The sequence below is a fragment of the Bombina bombina genome, chromosome 4 (assembly GCF_027579735.1).
Source record: "Bombina bombina isolate aBomBom1 chromosome 4, aBomBom1.pri, whole genome shotgun sequence".
Taxonomy (NCBI): Eukaryota; Metazoa; Chordata; class Amphibia; order Anura; family Bombinatoridae; genus Bombina; species Bombina bombina.
Window position 1 is genome coordinate 72,006,404 of NC_069502.1, and position 15,445 is coordinate 72,021,848.

General features: G+C 38.7%; 1 protein-coding gene across 1 annotated transcript in view; it reads right to left on the reverse strand.

Annotated features, from left to right (window-relative positions):
- The window catches only part of EPHX2 (epoxide hydrolase 2), a 422,238-nt gene that overhangs the window by 239,637 nt on the left and 167,156 nt on the right, over positions 1-15,445 (reverse strand). Inside the window, exon 13 of the mRNA XM_053709506.1 lies at positions 11,163-11,237. Within this exon, the coding sequence (XP_053565481.1) occupies positions 11,163-11,237 (75 nt within the window). The remainder of the gene's footprint in view (positions 1-11,162; positions 11,238-15,445) is intronic.

The following is a 15,445-nucleotide window of genomic DNA, read 5'->3' on the forward strand; positions in this document are numbered from 1 at the left end:
TTTTTAAGTCCAAGATTGGTCTGAAGGTTCCCTCTTTTTTGGGAACCACAAATAGATTTGAATAGAATCCCTGCCCGTGTTCCGTCCGCGGAACTGGGTGGACTACCCCCATTAGTAAGAGGTCTTGTACACAGCGTAGAAACGCCTCTTTCTTTGTTTGGTTTGCTGATAACCTTGAAAGATGAAATCTCCCCCGTGGAGGAGAAGTCTTGAAGTCCAGGAGATATCCCTGGGATATGATCTCCAATGCCCAGGGATCCTGGACATCTCTTGCCCAAGCCTGGGCGAAGAGAGAAAGTCTGCCCCCCACTAGATCCGTTTCCGGATAGGGGGCCCTCTCTTCATGCTGTCTTGGGGGCAGCAGCAGGTTTCTTGGCCTGCTTGCCCCTGTTCCAGGACTGGTTAACTTTCCAGCCCTGCCTGTAACGAGCAACAGCTCCTTCCTGTTTTGGAGCGGAGGAAGTTGATGCTGCTCCTGCCTTGAAGTTACGAAAGGCACGAAAATTAGACTGTTTGGCCTTTGATTTGGCCCTGTCCTGAGGTAGAGCATGGCCCTTACCTCCCGTAATGTCAGCAATAATTTCTTTCAAGCCGGGCCCGAATAAGGTCTGCCATTTGAAAGGAATATTAAGCAATTTAGATTTAGAAGTCACGTCAGCTGACCAGGATTTAAGCCATAGCGCTCTGCGCGCTTGGATGGCGAATCCGGAGTTCTTAGCCGTAAGTTTGGTTAAATGCACAACGGCATCAGAAACAAATGCGTTAGCTAGCTTAAGTGTTTTAAGCTTGTTCATTATTTCATCCAATGGAGCTGAGCGAATGGCCTCTTCCAGAGACTCAAACCAGAATGCTGCCGCAGCAGTGACAGGCGCAATGCATGCAAGGGGCTGTAAAATAAAACCTTGTTGAACAAACATTTTCTTAAGGTAACCCTCTAATTTTTTATCCATTGGATCTGAAAAGGCACAACTATCCTCCACCGGGATAGTGGTACGCTTAGCTAAAGTAGAAACTGCTCCCTCCACCTTAGGGACCGTCTGCCATAAGTCTCGTGTGGTGGCGTCAATAGGAAACATTTTCCTAAATATGGGAGGAGGGGTAAAAGGCACACCAGGTCTATCCCACTCCTTGCTAATAATCTCTGTAAGCCTTTTTGGTATAGGAAATACGTCAGTATACACCGGTACCGCATAGTATTTATCCAATCTACATAATTTCTCTGGAATTGCAACCGTGTTACAATCATTCAGAGCCGCTAATACCTCCCCTAGCAATGTGCGGAGGTTCTCTAGCTTAAATTTAAAATTGGAAATCTCTGAATCCAGTCTCCCTGGATCAGATCCGTCACCCACAGAATGAAGCTCTCCGTCCTCACGTTCTGCAAACTGTGACGCAGTATCTGACATGGCTCTCATCTCATCCGCGCGCTCTATCCTTAACCCAGAGCCACCGCGCTTGCCTCTTAAATCTGGCAACTTAGATAATACTTCTGTCATAACAGTAGCCATGTCTTGCAAAGTGATTTGTAAGGGCCTCCCTGATGTACTTGGCGCTACAAAATCACGCACCTCCTGAGCGGGAGGCGCAGGTACTGACACGTGAGGAGAGTTAGTCGGCATAACTTCCCCCTCGTCGTCTGGTGATAATTTCTTTACATGTAAAGATTGACTTTTATTCAAAGTAGCATCAATGCAATTGGTACACAAATTTCTATTGGGCTCCACATTGGCCTTTAAACATAGTGAACAAAGAGATTCATCTAAGTCAGACATGTTTAAACAAACTAGCAATGAGACTAGCAAACTTGGAAATACTTTTCAAAATTAATTTACAAGCAATATAAAAAACGTTACTGTGCCTTTAAGAAGCACAGAAAAACTGACACAGTTGAAATAACAATGAACAAAAATAGTTATAGCAACCAAATTTTCACAGTAAATGTATTAAGTTAGCAAAGGATTGCACCCACCAGCAAATGGATGATTAACCCCTTAGTACCCAAAAACGGATAACAATTATATAATTAACGTTTTTCTCACAGTCAAATACACTGTCACAGGACTACTGTGACTGATTACCTCCCTCAAAATGGATTTTGAAGACCCCTGAGCTCTCTAGAGACGATCTGGATCATGGAGGATGAAGTAGACAGATTGTGACTGAATTTTTACTGCGCAAAAAAGCGCTAAAATAGGCCCCTCCCACTCATATTACAACAGTGGGGAAGCTCAGAAACTGTTTCTATGCAGAAAACAAAAATGGCCTTGTGGTAAAAATCATGCCCCAATAAGTTTTATCACCAAGTACCTCACAAAAAACGATTAACATGCCAGTAAACGTTTTAAACATACATTTGAAAACTATGTATTATTATTAATAAGCCTGCTACCAGTCGCTTTTACTGCAGTTAAGGCTCATACATTATTTCAGTATTTACAGTATTTTCAGAGTCAATTCCATTCCTTAGAAAATACATTCAGTGCACACACACACACACATCAGCCTGATACCAGTCGCTATCGCTGCATTTAAGGCTGAACTTACTTTACAATGGCATCAGCAGTATTTTCTCAGTCAATTCCATTCCTCAGAAAATAATTTACTGCACATACCTATTTGTTGCAGGGGGACCCTGCATGCTATTCCGCTTCTCTGAAGTTACCTCACTTTTCCTCAGATGAGAACAGCCAGTGGGTCTTAGTTACATCTGCTAAGACCATAGAAAAAAACCCAGGCAGATTCTTCTTCTAAAGCTGCCTGAGAATAAACAGCACACTCCGGTGCCATTTAAAAATAACAAACTTTTGATTGTAGAAATAAACTAAGTTAAAAAACACCACAGATCTCTCACAGCTTCCTATCTAGTTAGGCTGCAAGAGAATGACTGAGTATGACAGGTGAGGGGAGGAGCTATATAGCAAGCTCTGCTGGGTAATTCTCTTGCAGTTTCCTGTTAGGAAGAGAAATATTCCATAAGTAATGGATGACCCGTGGACTGACTACACTTAACAGGAGAAAAATTAGTTCCAGTATCATTAGGTATGGGCACCCTCAAAAAAATAAAGACAAGAGACGTTTAAAGAAAAAAAAAAATCCTCAAGATCAGACAAGATCCATTTACTCAGATGTTAATAGGTGAACCATGGCGAGCCAGGAAACTATAAACATTTTTATTCTGTACGTAAATGATTAAACATTCGTCCAAGCAGAGCTCATGAATGACAGAGCAAGGTTTCTGATCCTAATGTTCTACATGACAAGGAGAATGATTACACAACTGCTACCAAAAAATGATAAATATAGTTTTATGCAAAGTCACCTCTGAGCCATAACAATACATCATTTGCAAATTTACCGTATTAACATAATCATTATAATTATTCATTCAGTTTCTTTTAGTTTAATGCCTATTAGTTCTTAATGCTCAGTTTTAAAAAATGAGTGCTATTGCACAAAATATATCAAAAGAATAGGAATTAACCATTCAAGTAAAATAAGAATTCAAAAGTTTAAAAAATGGGGTTAAAGTGGCTAACCGCAACATAAGTTAGAAATTTAGTAACCTTAATGTTATGTTGGTTTTTTTCTTTTGTTTAATGTTTACTGCATCATAACTGAAGGATGAACAAACTTAAAACTGGTTCTGTTCTGTAGGAAAACACACAAATACGCAAGGCTAAACATTATACTAGTGCTGAACTAGTTACAAACTGCAGAGGATAAGTATCAAGTTAAACGGGCATTAAACACGCTAAGATTGTAACACAACATGTTTAATTAATATGTAGTTAATCAATTTAGCAATACACTCATTATTTGTGTCCTCTATTCCTGTGATTTGATAGTGAAAATAGCAGGGTTTCCAATTCCTGTGCAGACTCCAGACTTAACACTGCTATATTCCTAACACTCATTGGTTGCATGCTCTATTGGCCCATTAATAACTGTACCTAATTGGCTACAGCAGAGAATGAAACCTAAGTTACAACACTAAAACTTTAAACTTACTTTTTTCAATATTTTTTCAATATTTCAACAACTACTATAACTTTATTTAGGCTAATCTTGATTTGAAAACATAATTCTATCTAGCATTTATTTAGTGTTTTTACCTATTCTTCACATTGAGTGGACTGGCAATTTTTTGTAACTTGACTGGTAAACTATAGAGATATTTTCCTACCCCGGAAAAGAGAAGCACTCAAACAAGTAATGAACGGTTCCTACACAGTATGTTCTTTGGCAAGTGAACTTGCATTTAGCCCAACAATGGCGCTCCATTTACAAGGCTGCAGATGCAGCTTCAGAGACCTAAAGGTATAGGCTTGCATGAGTGTCCCTGTCAGACTATGATCTTAGGACCACTGCTTCTTAACCTTTTTGCCATTTTAAATCATCCTAGACAGTTCCAATGAGAAGATGGACAAATCCTGCTCTCGCTCAATTGATTGCACAAGAGCAGAGGAGAGTGGCTTCACAAGGCTTTGCTTGATGCACAGGTTCCTAATTGCTGCTAACAATCACCTAGATTACAAGTTTCGCTTTCGGGTTTTAACGCTGAAAAAATGGCCATTTCAGCGTAAAAACCAGAACGTAGTCATTACGAGTCCTGTCAGTATAGCTGTACTGCAAGCATTTTAGTCTGTAACGCAACGTCAATCCCGCACTCAAAAAAATCACGTTTTTGCATGGGATTTCCATAGTGCTGCCATTACAAGTTTTGCGGAAAGGCCAAAATGCTTGCATTCCAGCCTTTACCGACACGATCCGTTCCGCAATCTGAGACCAGTAGCTATGGATTTTGTATAACAAAAATGTTTCACAAAACTCATAACTAAAGTGTTACAAAGTACACTAACACCCATAAACTACCTATTAACCCCTAAACGGAGGTACTCCTGCATCGCAAAAACTATATTAAAGTTATTAACCCCTAATCTGCTGCTCCCGACATCGTCACCACTAATAACATTTATTAATCCCTATTCCGCCGCTACCCGACATTGTCACCACTATACTAAAGTTATTAACCCCTATTCCCCCGCACCCCAACATCGCCCACACTATAATAAAGATATTAACCCCTATTCCACCGCTCGCCAACATAACCGCCACTAAATAAAGTTATTAACCCCTACACCTCTGGCCTCCCACATCACTGCCACTAAATAAACCTATTAACCCCTAAACCACATCGCAAAAAACTAAATTCTATTGGCTATTCATATAGAATAATATAATTTCAGTAGCTCTCATCCTATTGGCTGATTTGAACAGCCAATAGGATTTCAGTAGCTCTCATCCTATTGGCTGATTTGAATTTCAAAAATCAAAATCGGCCTATAGGAATGCAAGGGGAGCCATTTTGAAAAGGCTCACCTTGCACTGATGATTCAGTATACGGCGGTGACCATATGAAGAGGATGCTCTGCCCGGATGTCATCATGACGACCCGCTCCGCGCCGCCGGGATGAAGATAGAAGACGACGCCGGGATAGATGAAGACCTCGCCGCCTAGATGAAGACTTCGCCACCTGGATGTCCGGACTATATAAACTGTAAGTGGATAGTCGGGGGTTAGTGTTAGGTTTTTTTCAACTTTTTTGGGGTGGGTTTGTTTTAGATTAGGGTTTGGACTTTTCTTAAAAGAGCTAAATGACCTTTTCAGGGCAAGAAAAAGATCAGAATGCCCTTTTAAGGGCAATGCCCATACAAATGCCCTTTTCTGGGCAATGGGTAGCTTAGGTTTTTTTTAGAGTTAGGTTTTATATTTTGGGGGGTTGGTTGGGTGGTGGGTTTTACTGTTGGGGGGGTCTTTGTATTTTTTTACAGGGAAAATAGCGGATTTCTTTAGGGCAATGCCCTACAAAAGGCCCTTTTAAGAGCAATTGATAGTTTATTGTAGGCTAGGTTTTTTTTATTTTGGATAATTTTGTTTGTTATTTTTCGTAATTTAGTGTTTGTTATTTTTTGCACTTTAGTGTTTTTTATTTTTTGTAATTTAATATTTTTTATTTTTTGTAATTGTAAATTTTTTTTAGCAGTGTTAGTTTTTTTAATGTTTAATTTAGTTTATTTAATTTGCAGTTATTTTAATTTTAGTCTAATAGTTATGTTAGTTTAATATATAGCTTAAACTTAGTTTTTTTTAATTTCCCAGGTAGGTAAGTTTTTATTTATTTTAAGATAGGGATCTTGTAATTTTAATATAAAGTTAGGGGGTTGTTAGGTTTAGGGGTTAATAGTTTAATTAAGGTTTTTTTAGATGTGGGGGCCAGAGGTTTAGGGGTTCATAACTTTATTTAGTAGCAGCGATGTTGGCGTGCGGGGAAATAGGGGTTAATAACTTTATTATAGTGGCGGCAATATCGGGAGCGGCAGATTAGGGGTTAATAGATTTATTTTGGTAGCGGCGATGTCGGGAACAGCAGATTAGGGGTGTTTAGACGTGGGGTTTATGTTAGGGTGTTAGGTTTAAACGTAACTTTTTTTTTCCCCATAGACATCAATTGGGTTGCGTTGCGGTGATCGCCATTCCGTACTTCAGGTGTTAAGGTTTTTTTCTAACACTCTCTCCCCATTGATGTCTATGGAGAAAGCGTGCACAAGCACGTCAAAGCCGCGCTTGGATTTTGTGCGGTATGGAGCTCATCGCAACCATATCGCATGCACAAGGCGGCTTTTTAAAAACTCGTAATGGTAAAACTATGGAGGGTGAAATAACGCAACTGTTGAGTTCATTTTGCACCCTCTATAGCGCAAAACTTGTCATCTAGGTGGATTGTCTGTTCATAGAATGATAAAGAGCCAAATTGTATTTATAAAGTGTTCTTTACCACATATGACAAAATTCTATATTAGTCCTATCCAAGGTAAATATGTTCTTTACACGGTACTCTGTGCAAATAATTTAGAAAACTAAATAAATTCAAATTTATTAAAATTATGAAAATTATAATTTTATTTGTACATTAAGCCAAATGCGTATGACTAGTGGAAACCTCTCTTCCCAGCACATTTATGTCTGTCACAAAACGTATCCCTTTAGCATCCTATTCAGCAAAGACTATAAAGTGTCAGTATTTCCAAAAGTGCAAACGACAAGTATTTAGAACAATTTATTAATTTTATTTATCAGTGTTTAAAGTCCCTTTAACATTGCTATACAGGGAGTGCAGAATTATTAGGCAAATGAGTATTTTGACCACATCATCCTCTTTATGCATGTTGTCTTACTCCAAGCTGTATAGGCTCGAAAGCCTACTACCAATTAAGCATATTAGGTGATGTGCATCTCTGTAATGAGAAGGGGTGTGGTCTAATGACATCAACACCCTATATCAGGTGTGCATAATTATTAGGCAACTTCCTTTCCTTTGGCAAAATGGGTCAAAAGAAGGACTTGACAGGCTCAGAAAAGTCAAAAATAGTGAGATATCTTGCAGAGGGATGCAGCACTCTTAAAATTGCAAAGCTTCTGAAGCGTGATCATCGAACAATCAAGCGTTTCATTCAAAATAGTCAACAGGGTCGCAAGAAGCGTGTGGAAAAACCAAGGCGCATAATAACTGCCCATGAACTGAGAAAAGTCAATCGTGCAGCTGCCAAGATGCCACTTGCCACCAGTTTGGCCATATTTCAGAGCTGCAACATCACTGGAGTGCCCAAAAGCACAAGGTGTGCAATACTCAGAGACATGGCCAAGGTAAGAAAGGCTGAAAGATGATCACCACTGAACAAGACACACAAGCTGAAACGTCAAGACTGGGCCAAGAAATATCTCAAGACTGATTTTTCTAAGGTTTTATGGACTGATGAAATGAGAGTGAGTCTTGATGGGCCAGATGGATGGGCCCGTGGCTGGATTGGTAAAGGGCAGAGAGCTCCAGTCCGACTTAGACGCCAGCAAGGTGGAGGTGGAGTACTGGTTTGGGCTGGTATCATCAAAGATGAGCTTGTGGGGCCTTTTCGGGTTGAGGATGGAGTCAAGCTCAACTCCCAGTCCTACTGCCAGTTTCTGGAAGACACCTTCTTCAAGCAGTGGTACAGGAAGAAGTCTGCATCCTTCAAGAAAAACATGATTTTCATGCAGGACAATGCTCCATCACACGCGTCCAAGTACTCCACAGCGTGGCTGGCAAGAAAGGGTATAAAAGAAGAAAATCTAATGACATGGGCTCTTTGTTCACCTGATCTGAACCCCATTGAGAACCTGTGGTCCATCATCAAATGTGAGATTTACAAGGAGGGAAAACAGTACACCTCTCTGAACAGTGTCTGGGAGGCTGTGGTTGCTGCTGCACGCAATGTTGATGGTGAACAGATCAAAACACTGACAGAATCCATGGATGGCAGGCTTTTGAGTGTCCTTGCAAAGAAAGGTGGCTATATTGGTCACTGATTTGTTTTTGTTTTGTTTTTGAATGTCAGAAATGTATATTTGTGAATGTTGAGATGTTATATTGGTTTCACTGGTAAAAATAAATAATTGAAATGGGTATATATTTGTTTTTTATTAAGTTGCCTAATAATTATGCACAGTAATAGTCACCTGCACACACAGATATCCCCCTAAAATAGCTATAACTAAAAACAAACTAAAAACTACTTCCAAAACTATTCAGCTTTGATATTAATGAGTTTTTTGGGTTCATTGAGAACATGGTTGTTGTTCAATAATAAAATTAATCCTCAAAAATACAACTTGCCTAATAATTCTGCACTCCCTGTATTCCACGCTGTATCCACCACCAGCAGAAGAGATTAGATATCTTAGGCTTTAACATGGCAGTGCCCGTTAATAAAAATTCCAGGAAAACAGGCTTGTTAAATGACTAAATACTTCCAGCTGATTTGTCTTTCTACTGTGTCTTACTGAAGAAGGATGTTTCTATTTATTTTGCATTGTCTCCTGTTATGTGGTTTGCATTTTGTAAACTAAGCAGCAAAGTGGATGCGTATATGAAGCACAAACCTGATACGACGACACTTAGAGACACTTGTTAAAAATCTCTCAGTAGGTGTCAGTTTAATAAGGCAAACACCCATCTCTCCTTATTCTGTGATTGATACCTTTCTCTCGTGCAATTTTAGATTGACTAAATAATTAATCTTGGCAATAGAAAAGTATTTAGTTCTACTCTAATTTGTCCTAATTGATTTTAGCTTAATGACTCACCTAACTGCCCACTTGCCCCATCTTCTGGCATGCCAACTTTGTCAGTGTTAAAACCACCTGGAATATTAAAACCTAACACCATTCTTGGAATGTGAAGGTGATAAAAGGGTTAGAGCTAAATGCAGAACAAATGCCAATCAACTAGCAAGATCAGTTTCATTTCCTGTCCATCACTACAGTATTTCAGTTTTCAAAAAATGACTATTTTCCTTTTTCTTCAGAATCCATTAAAACAATTCAAACAAAAATAAATCTAACAATAAAACGGTGATAAATTATTGTTGCACATTTAAAAGAAAAAAACCAATAAAATACAAATCTATGTTGTAATGTTTAACAAATATAACCAATTAAATTAGAACACGGCTTGGAGTATCGTTTCAATGGAATCCAGCTTCAGATGTAAACAATTTATGAGGTGGCTATCTTATATTTCAGAATTGTTCCGATAAGTTTCAGGTCAGACTGCTGACGCATTTACTGTAAATTAGGTCGTCTACAGCGTCTGCTATGTTTTTTATTCTGAGTTGTAAAAGGTCTATAGATCGGACACACAAAGCGGCAGTAAGCTATATATAGATCTTTACAGTTTAAAGATTATTGAAAGTATACAGTCCTATGTCCCTATATTACAAACTATTTAAATACCAGAGTTACTTTCCTTTGAAGATATATGGAGGTTAAAAAGAACTGTAGTTACACCACTTGGGCTGGCACCCCCATGACCAGCTTTACAAAATACATATCACAAATGCTGTAAATGCCTCAATATAGCAACATGATTGTTATGGTCTATGAATACAGCACACTGGAGAAGTTAAAACGTGTCAGACCGAGCTTGTTCTGATATGCTTTAAGATAATTACAAATAAATCATCTTTATCTTATATTTGAAGCCTGGTTAAACTTTGTTTTTTGCTATATCTGTGATATTAATACTTTGTTTGCTACCATCCTCCAGCATCAGACCTCAGACACGTACACATGCATGGACTAGAGCAGTGTTTTTCAACCAGTGTGCCGTGAGAGATCCTCAGGTGTGCCGTGGCAGACTAGTGTGCCGTGAGAGATCCTCAGGTGTGCCGTGGCAGACTAGTGTGCCGTGAGAGATCCTCAGGTGTGCCGTGGCAGACTAGTGTGCCGTGAGAGATCCTCAGGTGTGCCGCTGCAGACTGACAACAGTGCGGGGGTGTCCCTCTTTCAAATTTTGAAATATTGGGAGGTATGTGACAGGCTCATCAGGCGTCATTTACAACCATGACATTGACACTCATTCACAGACAATCATTATGATTGTTTGTGAATGAATGTCAATATGTCATGTATAGATTGTAGGAGGCATGGCATGACAGCACAGTACAGTGTGTGTGTGTACATACAGTATGTGTATGTATGTATATATATATATATATATATATATATATATATATATATATATATATATATATATATATATATAGTTATATCCTGTATTAGGCTACAATGTGTCATTTTGTAAAATTTTGGGATGGTGGTGTGCCGCAGGATTTGCACCTGGCTTTGAAACCTGCTAAGATTTGAAGCACCTATTATTCTTTAGGTATAAATTGAATTCAAGGGTTAATGTGGGTACTTTACATACATAATATAGTGAAATGCACATCAAAGTAATTTGCATGTATAGTAGTAGTGTACACTTCTCTTTGCAAAATGTTCAGCTGGAAACTGTATTTTAATGTAATGGCGGTAGCAAACTAGATTTAGCGAACAATAATGAAATTTATAGAGATAGTACCGTATAGTTTACATTTACTTAATATCATAAAAATATTCTCCAAACAACGTAATCGTTGCAATTGCTTTGTATCTGTATTAATATTTATACAACAAATTATCCCACAATAATTGCACGTGATCACAAAGTAATTCCTCGCAGCCCAGGGCACATTCTATATCATCTAATGAGACCTTTTAAAACAATCACTGGAATAAAATGATTGGTTACCGTTTCACTGAAGCCTTGAAAAAACACTTTAAATGTCCTTTCCAAACTTGTCTCCAGTTCTGCCTCTGCAACGCCCTGGGAATAAGAGAATTCTATGTAAATGTAACACTCAAATGACCTGTTATATCAATTCTTAGTAACCCTTTCACTGCTGCACATTTTCTCACCCATAGCTATTATTACAAATACATTCTTTGCATATGAACAATAAAGAGAGTCTAGTCCAAAATAAACTTTCATGATTTAGATAGGGCATAACATTTTAAACAATTTTCTTCCATTTACTTTTATCACCAATTTTGCTTTGTTCTCCTGGTATCTTATTTAAAAGTTAAACCTAGAAGGTTCATATGCTAATGTCTTAGACCTTAAAGGCCGCCTCTTTTCTGAATGCATTTTGACAGTTTTTCACCACTAGAGGGTGTTAGTTCATGTGTGTCATATAAGATAACACTGTGCTCACGCATGAGAAGTTACCCAGGAGCCAGCACTGATTGGCTAAAATGCAAGTCTGTCAAAAGAACTGAAATAAGGGGCAGTTTGCAGAGGCTTAGATAAAAGGTAATCACAGAGGTAAAACGTGTATTATTATAACAGTGTTGGTTATGCAAAACTAGGGAATGGGTAATATAGGGATTATCTATCTTTTAAAACAAAAACAATTCTGTTATAGACTGTCCCTTTAATAATTGCAGTGCTTTTTCTTTTACCCACACAAATAACTGGAAAATGTCTCTGTTTTGGGGAATACAGGTCTGGTACTCACAATGATAAATATAATTTATGTACGTGGTAAACAAATAGACATGTGCATTCAGATTCTTTGTATTAATTTGAAAATGCAAAACAAGCAGATCCTTTTGATGAATAAATGGACGGAAAGAAGGTGCAGAAAAAAAAATGGTTTATTTTGTTCATTCGTTACCTAGCCTGCCAACACTTACCCCATTAGAGGATACCTTACAAACATGCTATAAGCCTCCCAGCTTGCGTTCACTTAACACTCACTCTGCCAGCAGATCACAGCATTGTAATACAGAGTGACAGAAAGATAAGAAAGAAGAATAAGGGAGGCTGCAAGTTTAGAAATGGGACTGGGAAAGCTGGGGTAAGGGGGCTGGGGGATAAGTAAAAAAAGATAGGGAAAAACAAGTGTGCCCAATAAAGTGTGATTATAACGCAACAGTAACATTACACAAAAATATTTTACATTACATACGGTTCACTTTTATCTCTTACTTTCATTCGATGTGCCTAGCCATGTGCCCAAGTCACAGCTGGTACAGGTATACCCAAAAAAAGCCAATTGCTACAATCCAAAAGTTGTTTTAATATTTTTGCTAATAAAATATTAAAGTTACTTTTCTTGGGTGGATAATAATACACAGTACACATTATATTATTCCCATCTTCATATTGCTACAGTAGAATGGTGCAGAGTCAGTCACCAGCAGCATTAGGGTGCAGATATGCATCCCAGAAAATGTCAACTATCTGTCAGCAAAAAAAGAAGAAGGGAGCCTTTTATAAGACTCATGGATTGGGTCACAGCAACAGCACGCATGTAAACATGTAAACGTATTGCCAGCAAAATACAACACAAAAAAAGAGTCCATCCATCTGGCAGTGCATCGTGTACCAGAAGACACAGCCCTGTCTTATTCATTGGTTCTACTGGTCTCCTATTATATAACGTCCAGCAGGTCAACTTCTGTCCTGCTACATTTCATTTTGCTTTGGGTGTCTGTGTGCCCATTTGTGCTGCTGGGCAACTGCTCCATAGAAACAGATTTTGATAGAAGATAAGAACCAGAGGCCCAACAAATCTGTCCAAATTTCCTAAAACGTTAAACTTATTTAGTTCATAGGATAGCTTTATGCTAATCCCAGGCATTATTGAAGCCTCACACAGTGTTCTTTAGTTTGAGATCATGACCCCTTGAATTTTTTTTTTGTCTTATGAAAAATGCTTGCAGCTTCAGCTTTATGAAGCACTGTAATATACTTGAAAGTTACTATCATATGAACTCTTTCCTTTCTCTCTTCTAAGCTATACATATTTAGGTTATTGAGACTTTCCTGGTAAGTTTTATTTAAAATAAAAATATGTACAATTTTAATAGCCCTCCATTGAACATATTCCAGTTTGTTTCTATCCTTCTGAAGATATGGCCTCCAGAACTGCACACAATATTCAAAATGAGAGTCCACGAGCCATAACAGTTGTGATCCAATACCCAAGCCGTGGAGTCTACAATATCCTAAAAAAAAGGGTGGGACCAAACGTGAACAGGCACATCATTGATCAGACATTGACCTGGAGAACCTCCCTTCCAAAAGCGGCCACCAAGGAGGCAAAAACATCAAACCGATAAAATTATGTTTAAGTATGGAGAGAAGACCACGTAGCAGTTTTGTAAATCTGTTCAATAGAAGCGTCATTTCTGAAGGTCCAAGATGTGGAAACTGATCTTTTAGAATGACCTGTGATAAGAAGTGGTGAAGGTTCCCTGCCTCCAAGAAAGCCCTGTGAATCAACTGTTTTATCCAAGAAGACAAAGTGACTGATTAAACTTTTTGACCCACGTCCTGTCCAGAAAAATTAATAAACAAAGATGACGACTGTCTAAAATCCTTAGCAGATTGAAGATAAAATTATGCAAAAAACGTTCCTTATCATTCTTCGAAGGACACAGCGAGGGCACCACAATTTCCTGGTTAATATTTACAAAAATAAAAACAACATCCGGTAAAAAAAAAAAATCATACTGAGTTCTCAACACTGCTTCTCCTGGTGAAACACCAAAGTCACATGACAAAGCAGAAATTTAAAAAACTCTCCTAGCTGACCAAATCAAAAAAAGAAACAAAGTTTTCTGGGACAGAAGTTGAATATCTAACCTATGCATAGGTTCAAAGGCATTAACTTGTAGGGACCTTAGTACCAGATTCAAATTCCATGGGGGAAATGCTGCTCTAACTACTGTGTTGATTCTGACCAGCACCTGAACAAAGGTCTGAATATCCGGAATATTTGCCAGATCTTTGTGATATAGAACAGATAGGGCTGAAATTTGACCCTTCAAGGAACTAGCCAATAAACCCTTATCTAGCCTGTCCTGAAAGAATTACATAATTCTTGGAATTCGAAAAGAATTCCATTGAAAACCCTGAGATTCACACCAAGACAAAAACACTTTCAAGTATTGCATTCAATTTTCCTGATTACAGGCTTCCTGGCCTGAACAAAAATGTTTACAGCAGAATCTGAGAAACCTCACTGATGAAGAACTAAATGTTCAATCTCCATGCCATCAAGCTGAGAGAGCTTAAATTTGGATGAACAAACGGACCTTGAGTAAGAAGATCCCAACACAATTGAAGTTGCCTCAAAGGCGAGGTTGAATCACAGACTGAATGCTAAGATGCTAGAAGGAAGGAGGGAGACTAAATTAGTATGATCTTACTGTTGACAGAAAGAACCTCCCTCAAGGAGGTCTGATGCGAAAGCCTATTCTGTACCCTTCTAAATAAAACAATGTTCAACATCCAAGGGACCTGAACAGACCTGAACCAGGCCTGATGAAACAGGTTCAATCTGCCCCTGACCTGAGATATCTCTGGCATGGGGGCTGCATCTTCACCTGATGAAGGTTTTTGGACTGCTTTGATTTGTTCCAAGAACCTCCAGTCTTCCAGGACGGCTTATTGGAACCTGACTTCTAAGAGGCAGATAAAGAGAACATCTTTTAAAATTTAGGAGATGGAACAAACAGAATACCCGGTTTCTCGCATACCTTAGAAATAACTTGAAAATGGCATCTGGAAGTGGAAAAACTTCTGGAGGTTTAGTTATTGGTTTAAATAAGAGATCCAGTTGTTTAACAGATTTATTCTCTGGAGAGAATGTCTCTTGAACACCTAAGGTTACCAGAAACTCATGCTGGAGGAACTGAAGATGTTCCAGTCTAAACAAAAAAGACGAAGGATCTAAATCCAGCTCAGAAGCTGAATCACGTCCGCTGACAAAAATGCACCCACAGAACATGACTCTGAGTCAGTCAACACAGATTCTGGGGAGAATTCCAGAACTCTTTTCTTTTTAGAAGAACCCGCAATCTGTTCCTTAAACTAGAGATGCCGTACTTCCCAAAGACATGCGCTTGTGCTTAAATGAAGATGCCATCACCCCCAACACCTCCTTAATTTGAGCATAAAGGATAAGTTTAAAATCAGGGGGAAAATCCAAATTTCCTGCATGAGATGTACCTACTGGAGGAGGA